At 52.4% G+C, this 15,459-nt stretch overlaps 1 protein-coding gene across 2 annotated transcripts in view; it reads left to right on the top strand.

The window, feature by feature from the left end:
• Positions 1-15,459, top strand: part of MAP1B (microtubule associated protein 1B) — a 96,536-nt gene that overhangs the window by 54,289 nt on the left and 26,788 nt on the right. Inside the window, exons 1-2 of one of the 2 annotated variants that reach the window (XM_051833247.3) lie at positions 12,748-13,143; positions 15,235-15,317. Coding sequence is in view for 1 of the 2 variants with exons in the window: in XM_051833246.3 (XP_051689206.3) it covers positions 15,235-15,317 (83 nt within the window). In the remaining variant the exon portion in view is untranslated. Of the gene's footprint in view, positions 1-12,747; positions 13,144-15,234; positions 15,318-15,459 lie in introns of those variants that run through there. The other variant, XM_051833246.3, reaches the window with a different exon arrangement.

Raw genomic sequence — 15,459 nt, 5'->3', positions numbered from 1 at the left:
TTGCTGACTGCTAGACCTCGTTTCTCGTCTGTCTCCACAGTGGGGGCTTGGCTGCCTCATGAGCTAACCGACTGTGTTCACCCCGGCTCTGGAAACGCGCCTGGACTTTAAACCACCTAAATTATCAGTTGATTGGATTTAAACCCACACTTATAAGTTAGAATATAGTGATTTCTTCAGAGACTAGATTAAAAGCAAGTGCTTTTTTTATAGTGATTTATTTTATGACTAGATGAAAATCAAGTATTTGTAACAACTTGCTGTAGGTATTTAGGAAGAGGTGGGATCATGGCTGATGTGGAATATATTTACACAACTATTTGCAAATGCTAGCCATGACTTTTATTTCTGTCTGACTCGTTTGTATAGCTTCTTCCACCTCTCCATTTATTTCATCAATACTAGCCGTCCTTTTGTCAAGGCCTCTGACTGTGACTGGGACTGGGAAGGCTTTTTCTTCACAGTCACCGGCACCGGTGAATAATAAGTAAATGTCAAGCATCTCTCTGCAGCAAGCAGCAGATGACGTCTTTTTAAAAGTGTGTGTGTTTGAGAGGCAGAGAGACACACAGACAGGCGGCCAGAGCTCCCCTCCACTGGCTCACCTCCCACACGCCTGCGACAGCTGGGGCTGCGCCAGGAAAAAAGCCACAGCCCAGGCACGCCATCCAGGTCTCCCACGTGGGTGGCAGGGACCCAGCTACATGAGCCATCACCTGCTGTCTCCTGGGATCTTGCACTGGCAGGAAGCTGGAATCAGGATTCAGAGCCAAGAATTGAACCCAAGGGGCCAGCGCTGTGGCGGAGTGGGTAAAGCCGCTGCCTGGAGGGCCGGCATCACATTTGGGTGCCGGTTCGAGTTCCGGCTGCTCCACTTCCCATCAAGCTCTCTGCTATGGCCTGGGAAAGCAGTAGAAGATGGCCCAAGTCCTTGAACCCCTGCACCTGTGTGGGAGACCCTGAAAAGGCTCCTGGCTCCTGGCTTTGGATCAGCGCAGCTCCAGCCATTGCGGCCAACTGGGGCGTGAACCAGTGGATTGAAGATTTCTCTCTCTTTCTCTCTCTCTCTCCCTCTCTCTCTCTGTCTCCCACTCTCTCCCTCTCCCTCTCCTCTCTCTGTGTAACTCTGACTTTCACATAAATAAATAAAATATTTAAAAAAGCAGAATTGAACCAGGCACTCTGATATAGTGTGCAAGCGTCTCACCCTCCAGGGCAAATGCCTGCTCCCAGGTGACATTCTGAAAGCTGATCTCAGGATTCGTATGGGTCTTTTGTGATTCCATATGAATTTTAGGATTGTTTTTTCTAATTCTGTAAAGAATGTCACTGATATTTTTACAGAGATTGCACTGAATCTGTAGACTGCTTTAGGCTGTATATACATTTTAATGTTATCTATTCTTCTAATCCATGAGCAAGGAATATCTCCGTTTTTGTTTGTTCCTTTGCTAATTTCTTTCATTAATGGTTTACATTGTTCCTAGTAGGGATCTTTATTTCTTTGGTTAAACTCTGGTAGGGAGTAAGTCTTGCTCATCACTTTATTCCCAGGACCTGTGATGGAAGAAGTTCCTAATATGTGTTTGTTGAATGGATGCGTGGATACTTAAGTCCTACAATTTAGGTCAGGTGCACAGACCCCCTATTTATAATAGTAAATCAGGATTTAGAAAGCCATGCATCTGTTGATTAAAGTACTAAGAGAACAGAGATGCTACATATGGCATGAGATGGTGCTGAAGAAGAGTGCGGCCAAAAGGAGCCGTCGCAAGAGAGCCCCGCTCCTGGCCAGAGCCTGGACAGGGCCCTGAGCAAATCACGTGAGCTCTCTTGGGCTCCATTTTCTCATCTGCTCAACAGAGGATGGGATGCAGTGATCGTTAATTCACTTGCCCTGCACAGGGTAGGGCTGTGCCACTCCCCCAGGTGGAAAAGCAGTGCCTTACAACCCTCACCCACAGTACTGTTAGAGTAAAACCACCTCAGCAGCGTCACCCCAGTGTTATGTAGCAGTAAACCCATCCCGCGTGTTGGGAGGTACTGGGGTGGAGGCAGCTGCATGGCAGAACCAGACAGAGAGGCAGGAATCAGGACAACAGCTCTGCATCCCACCTACCCCCCCCCCCCCCCCCCGCCCCACGACAGGTAGGCGTTCTTGTTGTCCTCATTTGGGAGACAGGGCTCAGAGTCCCTTCCTCCCCACGACCCCACTGGCCAAAGGGCTTTAACCCAGCTTTTCTGATGGCCAGTTCCAGGCCCTGAAACTCTACACTGTAACATCCCAGCTATGGCTTGGCAAATACAGGAAAAACTAATTCCTGTACGAGGTGTGTCCCAGCACTTTTAAGCCTCAGAGTTTTCTCCTAGAGTCGCAGCGTTTATGGCTTATCCAGAGCCTCCCCCAGGGAGCACGGATCCACGGCAGAGCCTGGGGAGGGAACTGGCCGCTGAAATCCTGGCGGAGAAGAGTGTTCCAGGAGCCTGTTACACGGCGGGCATCTGCCGGTAGGAATGCATTGGATTTTGACCCAGAGGATGTTCCGTGGGATCTTACTCTCCGTGCTCCCGAGTGCTCCCGCTGGTCACAGAGCAGTGCTCACCCTCTAGGAAGGCAGAGGTGGTTGCTTCCCAGCACTCAGTCTCCCTGGTGCTCCCCCTGTTCTCTGATGCAACTCCTTTTAGCGATTTGATTGTGTGCAGCCAGCAGAGCACGCAAGGCTGAGCGAATCCTCCCCGTAGAAAGCCAGCAGTGACACGACTCGTCTTTTTGACTGTTCTCTGGTGATGTATAAAGGGAAATGCAGGCCCCAAAGCAGCACTTGCTGGCAGCGTTCCAGAGTCAAAGCTGAATTAAAACCTCATTAAGCGCTTCGAGCCAGTAAGGCTGACTGTGCTAGGCAGTGGCTGGGAAAGCCGAAAGCAGAGGCAGGGAAGGAGGGGTGGGCGGCTCCACTTGGCAAAAAGCAGGCTGTGAGCAGGGCGGGGCAGGCCGGGAACCAAGACAAAACAGGGCCGACTGGTCTGCCGTGCAGGTGTGTTTGTGAGTACAGGGTTTGGTGCAGCCACATCATGTATGCTAATTGCTCTAGGTCCTTTTTTTCTTTTCCAGTTGGGGGGGGGATGCTGGATTGGAAAGCTCTGAAACCAAAAGAGGCAGTGCAGAAATGCCAAAATGTAGCCTTCTGCAAGAGAGGAGGAGCAAAGGGAGGCAGACAGCGAATGTCCATCAGAAGTCCGGAAAGTTAGCAAATTAAGGTGAAAATCCGAGTAGTTCTCATGGCTTCAAGCAAATATTAATCAGGAAGTGGGAGCTGATGTCTTTCTAGATAAGACACCTGTCCATGGACCACGAGACTCAGATACAAACTGGGAAGGGCACACGACACAGCTCGCTTGAAATGATTATCCATTCATACGAAAGCCTCACTCACAATGATTTTCTTTAAGTGTCAAACCATATATGTCTTTAGTGTTCCATTAGATACCTTTGGGAAGTTGTGATTCTTTATATCAAATAAAAACTGACCAAGATTTTTGAAAGAACGATTTATATAATAAAGTGCACAGAGATTTTATGTTGAAAGCAAATGAACCAGAGAAGAGAAACACAATTTTTTTTAAATCATTAGCCTCAAAATCCTAATTCCGGGTATCTAAGTTTCCTTACATTGATCAGGGGTGCTCTCTACAACCTTAGGGTGTTCTGTCTCCCCTCCCAGCTCCCTACGACGGCCTCTGCTCCAGAATACACACAAGGGGAGGCGTCTGATGGTGCCCCCTGCGGAGGAATCAGGTGTTGTGTCCCTCGGTTACACTCCAGAGCTCTGGCAGGTGCTTGATTTGGTGCCTTCAGCCCCAGAGCCGGCTGACCTGTTGGTATTTCTATAGGAACAACATACGCTGCCAACTTTCACTGCTTTCATTAGCATGATGTGGATAATTGCATACATTCCAAGGATATAAGGACACAAGAAATAGCCAATAGAGAATAACTTGAGGGGCCGCATTGTGTTAGAGCAGGTTAAGCTGGTGCCCACAACTCCAATATCCCATATGAGGGCTGGTTCAAATCTCAGCCTCCCCGCTTCCAATCCAGCTCCCTGCTGATGCGCCTGGGAAAGCAGCAGAAGATGGCCCAAGTGCTTGGGGCCCTGCACCCGGTGTTGGAGTCCCGGATGGAGTTCCAGACCTCTGCTTGTGGTCTGATTCAGCCTCAGGTGTTGAGGCCATTTGAGGAGTGAACCAGCAGATGGAAGAGCCTCTCTCTCTCTCTTTCTCTCTCTCTCCCCTCTACCGCTAAATAAAATGAATCTTTTCTAAAAAGAGAATAACTTGAGATAGGAATGTAGAAAGTGGTTCTTAAGAGAACCTGTTCATTTCTTGTGAGAAGTAGAATTTGGGGATTTTCTCAAGAGGAAGTTTTTTGCAAAGTCGTGGAATGATTTTCCTTCCTCCATGAACTAGTTCTAAACTGGGATTTTAGGAAGACAGAGGAGATCAGACTACCTGGCCACCTCATCTGAGCCACTTCTGCCTCCTGGGCTTCGGGCCTGTTTCTCTCGGCATCTACCTTGGTCCAGGTTGCATACACCATGCTTTGAAGTTGGCCCCGGTCTGATTTGACTGAGTTGTCAGAAGCGAATCCCCGCCTATTACACGTACATTGAGTAAACATATGGCTTGAACGGATACTTTTGTTTCCTATGCCAAGTTTCCCTGAGTCTACAGATGGATTCGTACAGCTACTGTCTCCCAGTGGCCAGCGAGCTGGCTCCTGTTCCTCTTTATCCCCTCTAGAAACACTGGTGTGAAAAGCAAGAAGAAGGCCAGCTCTGTGTGGCATCCCTAAGAGAATGCTGCATTTGCTGCCCACACACAGGGCTGGATTGGTTGAGGGAGGACAGGTGAAAGGTTTAGTTGGAGCAAGTTCTTCTTCTTCGTCTTTTTTTTTTTTTTTTTTTTTTTTTTGACAGGCAGAGTGGACAGTGAGAGAGAGAGACAGAGAGAAAGGTCTTCCTTTGCTGTTGGTTCACCCTCCAATGGCCACCGCGGCCAGCGCGCTGTGGCCAGCGCACCGCGCTGATCCGATGGCAGGAGCCAGGTGCTTCTCCTGGTCTCCCATGGGGTGCAGGGCCCAAGCACTTGGGCCATCCTCCACTGCACTCCATGGCCACAGCAGAGAGCTGGCCTGGAAGAGGGGCAACCGGGACAGAATCCGGCGCCCCGACCAGGACTAGAACCTCGTGTGCCGGCACCGCAAGGCGGAGGATTAGCCTAGTGAGCCGCGGCGCTGGCCCGGAGCAAGTTCTTCTATGAAGTCTCTGCTTCCGTGCCCGCCCAAGAGAACTTGGAACTACCTGTGCTCGGTGCCCAACATCCCTTGTGGTGGAATCTCTGAAGATGTGGTCAGAGCTGTCAATCTCCCCAGTCCTTAATGCAAGGTTCTCTTTAACTTTAGTAACTTGGGCGGAAGTACCTACCCAGGGCTTTCTGTTCGCAGAGTTTAGGAAGTCTTCAAGATGGCACCCACCTCCTGTTGCTGCCTGTTAGGACACCATGCAGGGCGTAGAAGGGAGAGAAAGACTGGCTTCCACTCTGCTTAGAAGAAGAAAAAGGAGATGCATTTCTAGGGCTGTTTATGAGATTTGCACAGCAAAGACCGGCACCTGCAGATGCAGCAGAGGTATTAAAAGGCCGTCTGTGGTCATGGGTGCATAGGACAGGCGTGCAATCACGGACGAAACATGCTTGGGATCCAGTCCACCTCCACAGAGACGAGCTGAGAACCAGGATGGAGGGCAGAGCATCACCCCTCTGCCCTGGGAGAGGGAAGACCAAGGCTGTGAGGACTGAGTGTACTTTCCTGGGCGGCCACGCATCTGGCGGTGACTGAACCCCGCGGGCACAGTGTAAAGTGGAAACACACAGGGGCTGAGGCTCACTGCCATCACCACCCCTCCCTTGCCAATGAGGCAGTGTACAGGTGAACACAAACAAACAGTGAGACTCACAGGTCCCTTGGGATGAACCAAGGCTCCTGGGAAACATGTTAGAGGCGTGACCAGCCTTGTTCCTCCTGGCTGAAGGAACCACCGTGCCTGACTTAGTATGGGGACACCCCTTCTGCCAGGCCCAGCTCTCGGGGTCTTCCGAGCCTCATCCTTTTAGGGGCAGTACCTTGACCTTAAGGTACTTCCTGGCAGATCACCAAGCTGATTGCTGGGTCCCAGCCCAGTGCAGCCACCGCTGGTTGCCTTGCTCCCTGTGGACTTGACCGGAAAAACATCAGCTCTCGCTATGTAGCCCTGGCCTGCAGTGAGAGCTTTGCCAGAGGATTGGTAGCTACCAGATGCTAGGTTTAATATGCATTATACCCGGCGATTTGTGTTTCTCCTTTTTCCGTTTCCTTTTCAATAACTATTTACTAAAAATGACTAACTGGATTTTTGTTTTCCGGGCAGTCTTCTTTGGGGGGTGAGTAATAATAGCATGATGATTTGGTCCTGCTGGTCCCAGATGAGGGTGAAAGGTCAGCTGTCTCCCTGCATTTGATCAAAGGCAGGAGTTTGAGGGCAAACTGAATGTCAGAGCAACCTGTCAGCTGATTCCAAGAATTGATACTGACTGGGAACAGGTGTGTGAGCTTTAAGGCGCCCATTCAGTCCCCAGGGAGAGAACTCTCGCAGTGTGTGCAGAGGGGAGGGCGGTGACACATCATACCACGGGAAAGGGATTCTGAGTGCTGTCCGTGTCTCCGTGCTCCCCTTGCAGGGAAGTCCTTGTCGGCAGAACCACCAGGGTCCCTGTGAGCCCACAGGTGGACTCCGTGGGAGCGCGCCTTACACACAGGCGTCTCTCCGGCCACTGATGGAAAACAAAGCCCCGCCCAGAGCGTCTCACAGCTGTGACTGGGAAAAGCACACCCGGAGAGTTTGGGGTTGAATTTGAAAACTGGGTGTGAGTTGTTACTGGATAATTTCATGTCGGTGAAGTATCCCGTCTGTCCATGCCTCTGTGCAGGGACGGTGGTCATTAGCGGACCAGAACAGCGCTGCAGTTAGGGGTCACCTTGGGGTGGGGGTGGGATGAGAAGGCAGGGGCACTGTTACTCCTCTTGTGCTGTCCGTCTGTCCCCAGCATCGGCTTTGGCCTCCCTTTAAATAGCGGCACCTCCCCGGATGGTTCTCAGCAGGAGGCGCCCTCTGCATTCCCCGTGGGGGTCTGTGAAAATGCACCAAGGGCCTGGCCCTGCCTCTCACCTGTGCGTCAGATCCACGTTTCCACCTGTTCAGTGGGCAGGGCCGCAGGGAAACTGAGGCTGGCGGCAGGCTGTGGGAGGAGCCACGGAAGCTGCTGGGGCTGCCTCTCTGCCTGGGTCTTGGTTCCCCTTTCTGAAAAACAGGCGCGGTGGGGTTCGCGTGCAGGTGAAAGCAGATAACAGACACCACGAACTCAGCTCAGTGCCTGACCTGGCCAGATATTCAATATATCTTCACCATTTTTATTATTCATCCCTTTATCAAATATTGATGCCTCGGACTTAACATTTCCTGAGTTAGGATTGCTCCAAATGCTTCAGGATGGAGAGACAAATTTGCCTGAATTAAGCTCCAGAACCTGTGTCCTCTCTAAGTGGCTTTATATACACATATATGTAATATTTGTATATTACTTACACGCGTATGTTTTTTAATAGGAAATACAACATCTCTTACAAGGCCAGAGACATTAAGATTTAAAAGCATTCTTTTTTTTTTTTTTATTTAAAGATTTGTTTGTGTATTTGAAAGCCAGGGTTACAGGGAGGTAGAGCCAGAGAGAGAAAGAGAGAGAGAGAGAGAAAGGTCTTCCATCCTCTGGTTCACTGGCCACAGTGGTCAGAGCTGGGAAGATCTGATGCCAGGAGCCAAGAACTTCTTCAGGGTCCCCCACACGGGTGCAGGGGCCCAAGGACTTGGCCATCTTCTGCTGCTTTCTCAGGACATAGCAGAGAGCTGGATCAGAAGTGGAGCAGCCAGGGCTCGAACCAGCCCCCAAATGGGATGTTGGCACTGCAGGCGGCGGCTTTACCTGCTACACCACAGCTCCAGCCACACCCCCCTTTTTTTTTTTAAAGATAAAAGCATCCTTTGAAATCTTCTCAACAAAGTTAGGTTCAATTGTTGCGCCAGGGGAAAGTAACATTTTTGAGGTAAAGAGACAGCAGAAATTGGCAGTCTCCTGGATCCACAGAACACTCAGTGGGGGCCTGGCACATGGCAGATGTCCCTCGGAACAAAAATAGTCTCCGAGTCCATATCCTAAATGCTGGATTATTCCACAGTATTGCAAGGAAACTAGCTGAGATCAGTGCTGTTTTTAAAAGGTAAGGATTTAGATCTTGGAAAGTCCTAGAACTACCCGGGGGGGGGGGGCAGTGAGGGGGAGACCAGGAGTCAGGTGGGCTGCGTGGAACACCTGGCTGGCAGCCTGCCCGCCAGCCTCAGTTCCCCTGTGTGTGTGCACCAGAGGACGCGTTGTCATAGAAACTGTCATCATTGATCCTTGTGACGTCCACATGAGGGAACGTGCAACTAAATCTGATAAACCTTCAAGCGCTCCCCGAATGAGAGTAGTGTGTGTGGGAATCCACAGTCCCCGTCCACGCCCCGCCCCCTCCACCCCAAGAACTGACAGCAAACCCAGGAAATGCTTTTCGTGTGGTACCCACCCCATCCTCGGCCACCTGGGATGCTGTGACAGGCCACTGCAGGCCTGGGGTGGGGGTTGGGGCCTTGCCTTTCCATCCTGGAAAATGGCAGGGAGGGGCAGGGCCTCCCACTGTGCCCTGAGGACATCCTGATTGCCCGCACCACTGTGAGAGGCGTGGGGGCTTCTCGAGGTTGCTGCCTTCTTCCCCCGCCGGGGGCCTCACTCTTGAAGAGCAGAGGAGGGGGCTGCTGTCTCGTGAGTGCACTCGAGTGGGTTCCTTTGCCTGCAGCAGTGTTGTTGGGGGAGCACGGAGCTGGCAGAGCCGGCGTCAAGGCTTCGATGTCTGAGCGCAGAGGCCGGTGCCTTGTCCACAGCGAAGATCAAGGCGGATGTTGATCTCTGTTTTTAAGGACACCTGTGGGCCTTTTCCCCCCTTTTCAATCTGCAGTGTCTGTGCCTCGTTGAAGCTCTGAGCTGGTGCCGCCTTGTCTTGCTGTCCTGTGGTGTCTGTGAGACCCTGAGCGAGTGACTGGCGCCACTGGCTCTCCTGTGTGTCTACCGGGGAGCCTGGTTCCCTCTGTCAGCCGGAGGGTAGAAGAGAGAGAATAAGAACAAGGAAGCAAGCTTCCCTCTTCCACTGCCTCTGCTCCAACCCTAGATAGCCTGGGTTCTCGTCCCTTTGCCCAAGAGCGAACCCCTGGGAAAACCACTGGGAGCACCTGGAAAGTGGGTGAGCCGAGAGGCCTGCATGCGCCTGGCGTCCCACTTCCCACAGCGCAGCTTCTAGTGTGCAACACTGCTGTTCCCTCACCTACCAAGAGCCAGGCCACCAGCCCGGCACCAGAAGGCTGGATTAGAGCCCCCCGCCATGGATGGTTTAGCATGCTGGGACAATCTCGCAGGCCTCGGGGCGTGGTTATTCATTTATCCAGGCATCTAAAGGACAGGGGGTCATAAGGCAGGAGATGGCAGAGACCCAAGGGAAGGGTGGGACACAGGAGAACCAAACCCAAACCAGTGCCAACAAAAAGGAAAAGGAGTCCGTGGCAATAAGGCCCAAGAAATGTAGGGAAAATTATGCATTCAATAAAAATTCAATTCTCTGTAACACAGAGGCTATCCAAGATAAGAAAAAAAAAGCTGGCTAACTCACAAGCAATGCTCAACTTACTTAAATGGGGAGAAAATTGCTTCTAAGGCATCTGAACTTGTTTGCAGTGGAGCTTGGTCTTTCTTTTTATTCTCTTAAAAAAAAAAAAGGCAAAATGTTCAGAACTTGGAGAGCAATGTGACATGCAGGGCCCTGCATCAGAAAGGGAAAAGAAGCAAAAATTTATTTCCAACAGAAAAGAAAAGCCATTTCCAGGAATATTAGGGGTAAAGTGAGAGAAGTTGGCAGATTGCTCAACAGAAACAAAGAAGGAGTTGGCCTTGGGGTGCGAGAGGGAGGCCAGGATGCCTGGGCAGGAGGGGTCTGCCCAGCCAGTCGGCAGGCACGGGCTGGCTGGCCAGTGTGGAGCACGCCATGTGCCCGTCTCCTACAAGGGGCTTTTGCCATTATGACATGGAAACCTTTATTTTAGATGGACATGGATCTGAAAGGAGAAAGGAAGGCTGTCACAGCCTGACCTTAGTGGTGAGTGACCATGAGCACTGCATGACCCAAGTCTCATCTTGCTGTCCCATGGTGTCTGTGAGGCCCTGAGCGAGTGACAGGCCCTCAGCTCTTGGACCACGAAGAAGGGCTGGTAAGATTTGCACCCACCACTTCCCAGGAACGCTGTGAGGCTTGAACAAGGCCCCATCTAAGGACAAACGCTTTGAAAACTCAAAAGCACTCTAATTCCTGATCCCTTTATCCAGCCAGCTAAATTGGACCTGGGCAGTACTGTTTGCACATGGGGTTGGAGGCAATTCCTCTCCAAAAATCCACCTTGGCGAACTCTCACGGTTCCCATTTTCTCTTTCCCACCTTCCCTCCCTCCTTTCCTTCCTCTATCCCTCTCCAGGATTTTGATATTCTCACTTAAAAACTTTCTGAGTATTGAATCACAATATCAAATGCCTTTTTGGGGGCCTGCCTTGTAGCACAGCTGGTTAAGCCATCACTTGCGACACTGGCATCCCATATTAGAGTGCAGGTTCGAGTCCCGGCTGCTCCGCTTCCCATCCAGCTCCCTGCTAATGTATCTGGGAAAGCAGAGGAAGATGGCCCAAGTGCCTCTGCCACCCATGTGGGAGATGGGAATGGAGTTCCTGGCTCCTGGCTTTGGCCTGGCCGTTGTGACCATTTAAAGAGTAAAGCAGCAGATGGAAGATTCTCGCTCTGTCTCTCGCTCTGTCTCTCTCTCTCTGTGTCTCCCTCTCTCTGTTATTCTGTGTTTCAAATAAATAAATCTTTTTTGCAAAAATTAAAGACAAGTGCCTTTTCCATAAAGAATCCACTCTGTGTTTGTACCTGGCAGGGGCTGGGACAGGTTGGAGGTTGAAGACAGGGCAGTGCTGGGAACGTGACAGCAAGGGGCAGAGCTGGGGCAGGGGATTTGCTCCATGCCCCTCTCCCCTCTAGAGTCCCCAGCCCCTGGCCCTACCCAGCCCCTGCTGAGCAGTGATTTAGGAACCTCCTTAGCTTCTCATAGAAATCAAGGGTTTTTATTCTTTAATTATTGTTTCTAGATTTTACTTGCAAAGTGTTCATTTTCCAGGAATAGGAAGTTGTAAAAATAAAGTGATCGGGGCCGGTGCTGTGGCTCACTTGATTAATCCTCCGCCTGCAGCAGGGTTCCAGTCCCGGTTGCTCCTCTTCCATTCCAGCTCTGTGCTGTGGCCCAGGAGTGCAGTGGAGGATGGCCCAGGTGCTTGGGCCCTGTACCTGCATGGGAGACCAGGAGGAAGCACCTGGCTCCTGGCTTCAGATTGGCGCAGCGCCAGCCGTAGCGGCCATTAGGGGAGTGAACCAACAGAAGGAAGACCTTTCTCTGTCTTTCTCTCACTGTCTATAACTCTACCTGTCAAATAAATAAATAAAGTGATCACTCATGGGAGTGGAAATTAGCTTTGCATCTCCAGACAGCAGTGATTGGCCCCCGAATGACCACTGGAAACGTTTCAGCGGCGCTGGGTATTTTCATCCCGAGTTCTCTTCACCACTTTGCCACTTTGCATCCAGTGTGCGCGCCTTCGAGGCTGTCCCACGAGCGGCTGCCTCCCTGCCTGGGCTGTGGCTGCTGTGGGCTAGCTGTGCCTCAGCCCCCCTGGCTGCTGCATCCTGGGCCTGCACTGCGGGGAGACAAGATTCTGAGCTCCGTGGGGGTTTGGTGGTAGCCGCTTCTCAGTGGGGTGTGTGTGTGTGTGTGTGTGTGTGTTTGCATTCAGCCACAGTTGTGTGTGCTTGTGTGTGCGTGTAGTTGAGTCTTATGCTCCAGGGACAAGAGAGCCCATACTCATCCTAGAAACGGATCCCCATAGAAAATAACACTTTTGCTTTAAGAGCTTTCAAAATCACGTGGATGTAGTAAAATAGAAACCAAAAAAGCGCCCCGCCTTAAAAAGACACAGCGATTGAGGGAGTCTTGTCAGATTTTCAAAGAGCAGGGGGTGGGGAAGAATCCTAGCCATGATTGGGAAGTCCAGGCGGCTTTTATGAGTCCTTCTCGCCAGCCTTGGGAGAGCCCAGACAAAGGTCCCATTGTCTGCGAGACCCCGCTGCTTCCAGGGGCCCCAGCCTGTCTTCTTGGGATTCTGAGGTGGAGCAGACCCTTTCTGTCACAGAAGTGCTCTGGCTGCCGCCCTGCCCCCACCAGGCTCAGCCCCAGTAAGCGGCACAGGCATTGCTACGGGGCCCAAGCTGAGGAAGGCGGCTTATCCACGCCCTGCAGCCCAGAGCGGCCGGCCAGGGCCCGGCGTGGTCGGTCGCTGCCCCTTCCTTCTGGGCGCTTCTTTCCTGAAGCATCTGAATGCGACCTTTGCAGCCGGGGGTGGTGGCCTCTGCCACAGAATGCCTGGCCGGGTTCCCAGCGTGAAACATCCCCCAACTATGCAACCCCGTGCCTGTCCCAGCCGCCTGCGCCCAGAGCTGCCTGCAGGGGAGGCTGGCACCCAGGGGGACACTGGGTAGGGGCGCCACAGGCCCCTCTGCCAGGCCCCAGGGAGGCCCAGCCCCTGGTTACGCGGTACTGGGGAAGGATCTGGCCAACAGTGCGGCTGTGACCAGAGCTAGAAGCTTCTCTCGCTCTCTCGCTCTCTCTCTCTCTCCCCTCCCTCTCCTCTCTCTCTCTCTCTGCCCTTCATTCACATCAATCCTATCAAAAGCCTTTTGTTGGAGGAGCAGCCATGGCCACTTGGCGCACGTCTGTGTCGCTGCTCTCCCTGTTTCCAAAGATGGACTAAAAGGACATCGTTAGTTGGATTCCTGGGCAAACTGGTCCGAAAAGCAGCTTAGGAGCCGAGGTAAAGGGCGGTTGTTGGTGGCATTTGTTTGGTTTGCGGGGATGGGGAGGGGGTGCAGACAGAGAGGACCAGCCTGGCTGGCGGATGTTAAGGAGCCCCCGCCACACCCTGCAGGGCCAGGAGAGCTGGGGCTGCTGTGCGGGCAGGAGCCTGGGCCGCGTTGCGGTGGCGTGGCGGCTTGGGTGCAGGTAGCAGGCTTGGGGGCGTTCCATCCGCTCGCTGGAGGCAGAAAGGGGCTGGGCTCTCATTGCCGGCCACTTCTGTGCACCTTGTGCAGGTTGGCTTTTGTGAATTCCTCCCCGATGCGGACACCCTGCTGCTGAGTGCCCCGGCGCCCGTTACCAGAACTGTGCTCAGGGAGCCAACTTCGCTCCTCCTTGGCCTTGTGCGTTGGCTCTGTTTTGTCTCAGCCTGGTGCCATCAAAACCTCTGAAAGCATTTTCTTAAGGAAGCCACTGATGGAAGGGCCTGGACCTGTCTGTTTCGCCAGTTTTCATTTTATCCTGGGCTTATTCAATTTTATTTTGAGTTCACTTTAAATACACAGGATTGTCAAAAATAACCAAAAAGCTAGAAAGCAATATCCAGCAAATTCTAGAATTCATATATTTTTTAATGTACAGTTCAGTAGCATTACATGTACAAGGTTGAAACAACCATCGCCTTTATTTTCAAAATGTTTTTGTGACCGCAAATGGAAACGGTGCCTATTAAACAATAACTGCATTCCCCACCCCACCCGCACCCCCACCCAGCTCCCGGCGACCTCGCTGTACTCTCTGATTCTGTGACTGTATCTGTTCGAGATATTTCATATAAGCAGAATCATATTGTATTTGCCCTTTGTGTCTGGCTTATTTCAGTTAGTATAGTGGTTTCTAGGTTCATCTGTGTCCCGGCATTATTTGAATGTAGTCCTTTTAGTGGCTGCGTAGTATTCCATGGCATGGCATGCTGGGCTGCATTGCATCTAACCCTCCATAGATGGGTGTTTGCATTGTCTTTGTGGATGCACCCAACATTGCCGTACAAGTATCTGCATCTGTACAAGTCCAGCAGTGGGCCTGCAGCCTCACAGAGCAAGTGTTTCAGGTGTTTGAAGAGCTGCTGAGCCATGTTCCTGGTCACAGTCTTCCCGTCCTCCTCCCTCAGACTGTGTCCTATGTTCCCCCTCCCCCCCCAGCCCCATTGTACTTCTAAGCAGTGGACGGGCCCTGCCTCCCCGCCCAGCCACAAGGCGCCCTCCCACTTTTCAGAGGGAACGCCCTCTCCTCTGCCTCTTATCAGCTGGCAGAGCATCTCTGCTGTGGTCCCACCCGGCCCTATCATCCCATTGTCTGGGGAGGGGGGCTCTGAACACCGCAGTCCACTTTGGCTGGGGGATGGGTGGAGCCCCTGTGTGGCCCTAGAACCTATAAGTTGTGCAAAGCCAGGGATGTGGAGGGAAGAGCCCTGCAGGCTCCCTCGCCCCCCACCCTGCTTTGCTGTTCTCCGTCTGCTCTGCTTGCCCGCAGAGGGCCATCGGGCTGCCCCTGTCCGGCGGGAGGGCTACTCTCCACTTCTCCTTTGCACATGGTTTCTCCAGTTTGCTCTGAGCAAGTGCATTACTTAATGAATCCCCCTGCAGACTGCGAGCCTTTCTGGCTGTTGGGCTAATTGTTAGCTGGGGTTTCTGGATGTCATTCATTTCACAAAGAGGCTTCTAATTAATCTTGGCGCAGTTCTCACCAGAAGAAAGGCTGATATGGAGAAACATCCCCAATTACCATGAAAAAGGAAATGTCAAGGGCCCCTTTTCTCAGATGAAAATCGCCGTTAAGGCACCCAGGCTGCCTGGCGATCTGACTATGAAAACTGGAGGGTGTGAGAGTGAGAGGGGCCCTGGACCACACAGACCCAGCCCTGGGGGGGATCCTGCTGCACCCGCGCCCTCTGCCTTAGCTGCCCCGATTGTTTCCTGAGACTCTGCGGCGAATCCCAGGGCCCTGTGCAGCATCGGCGGCCTCCCGCGGCGCAGGCAGGAATTCTTCTGTGGCTTTCATCCCGCAAAGCTAAAGGGCTGTCCTTTTGTGTGTGTGTTTGTGCCTGCAGGACAAAAGATCCTCCATCACCGAAGTGACGTTCTAGAGACCGTGGTCCTGATCAACCCTTCAGACGAAGCAGTGAGCACTGAGGTAGGCACTGGACGCTTCGGGGTCCTGGCGCGGGACGGAGACCCACCTGGTGAGATGGGCTGGGCCAACAGGGGCAGGAGAGGGGCACAGGAGGAGAAGTCCTAGCTCCAGGGATCTGCCCTCCTTAACCCCTAGGCAGTGG

Source organism: Oryctolagus cuniculus, chromosome 14 (genome assembly GCF_051225735.1).
Source record: "Oryctolagus cuniculus isolate XC-2025 breed Fujian yellow rabbit chromosome 14, ASM5122573v1, whole genome shotgun sequence".
Taxonomy (NCBI): domain Eukaryota; kingdom Metazoa; phylum Chordata; class Mammalia; order Lagomorpha; family Leporidae; genus Oryctolagus; species Oryctolagus cuniculus.
The sequence above is the reverse complement of the archived record's forward strand: the minus strand, read 5'-3'. Positions and strand labels throughout refer to the sequence as shown.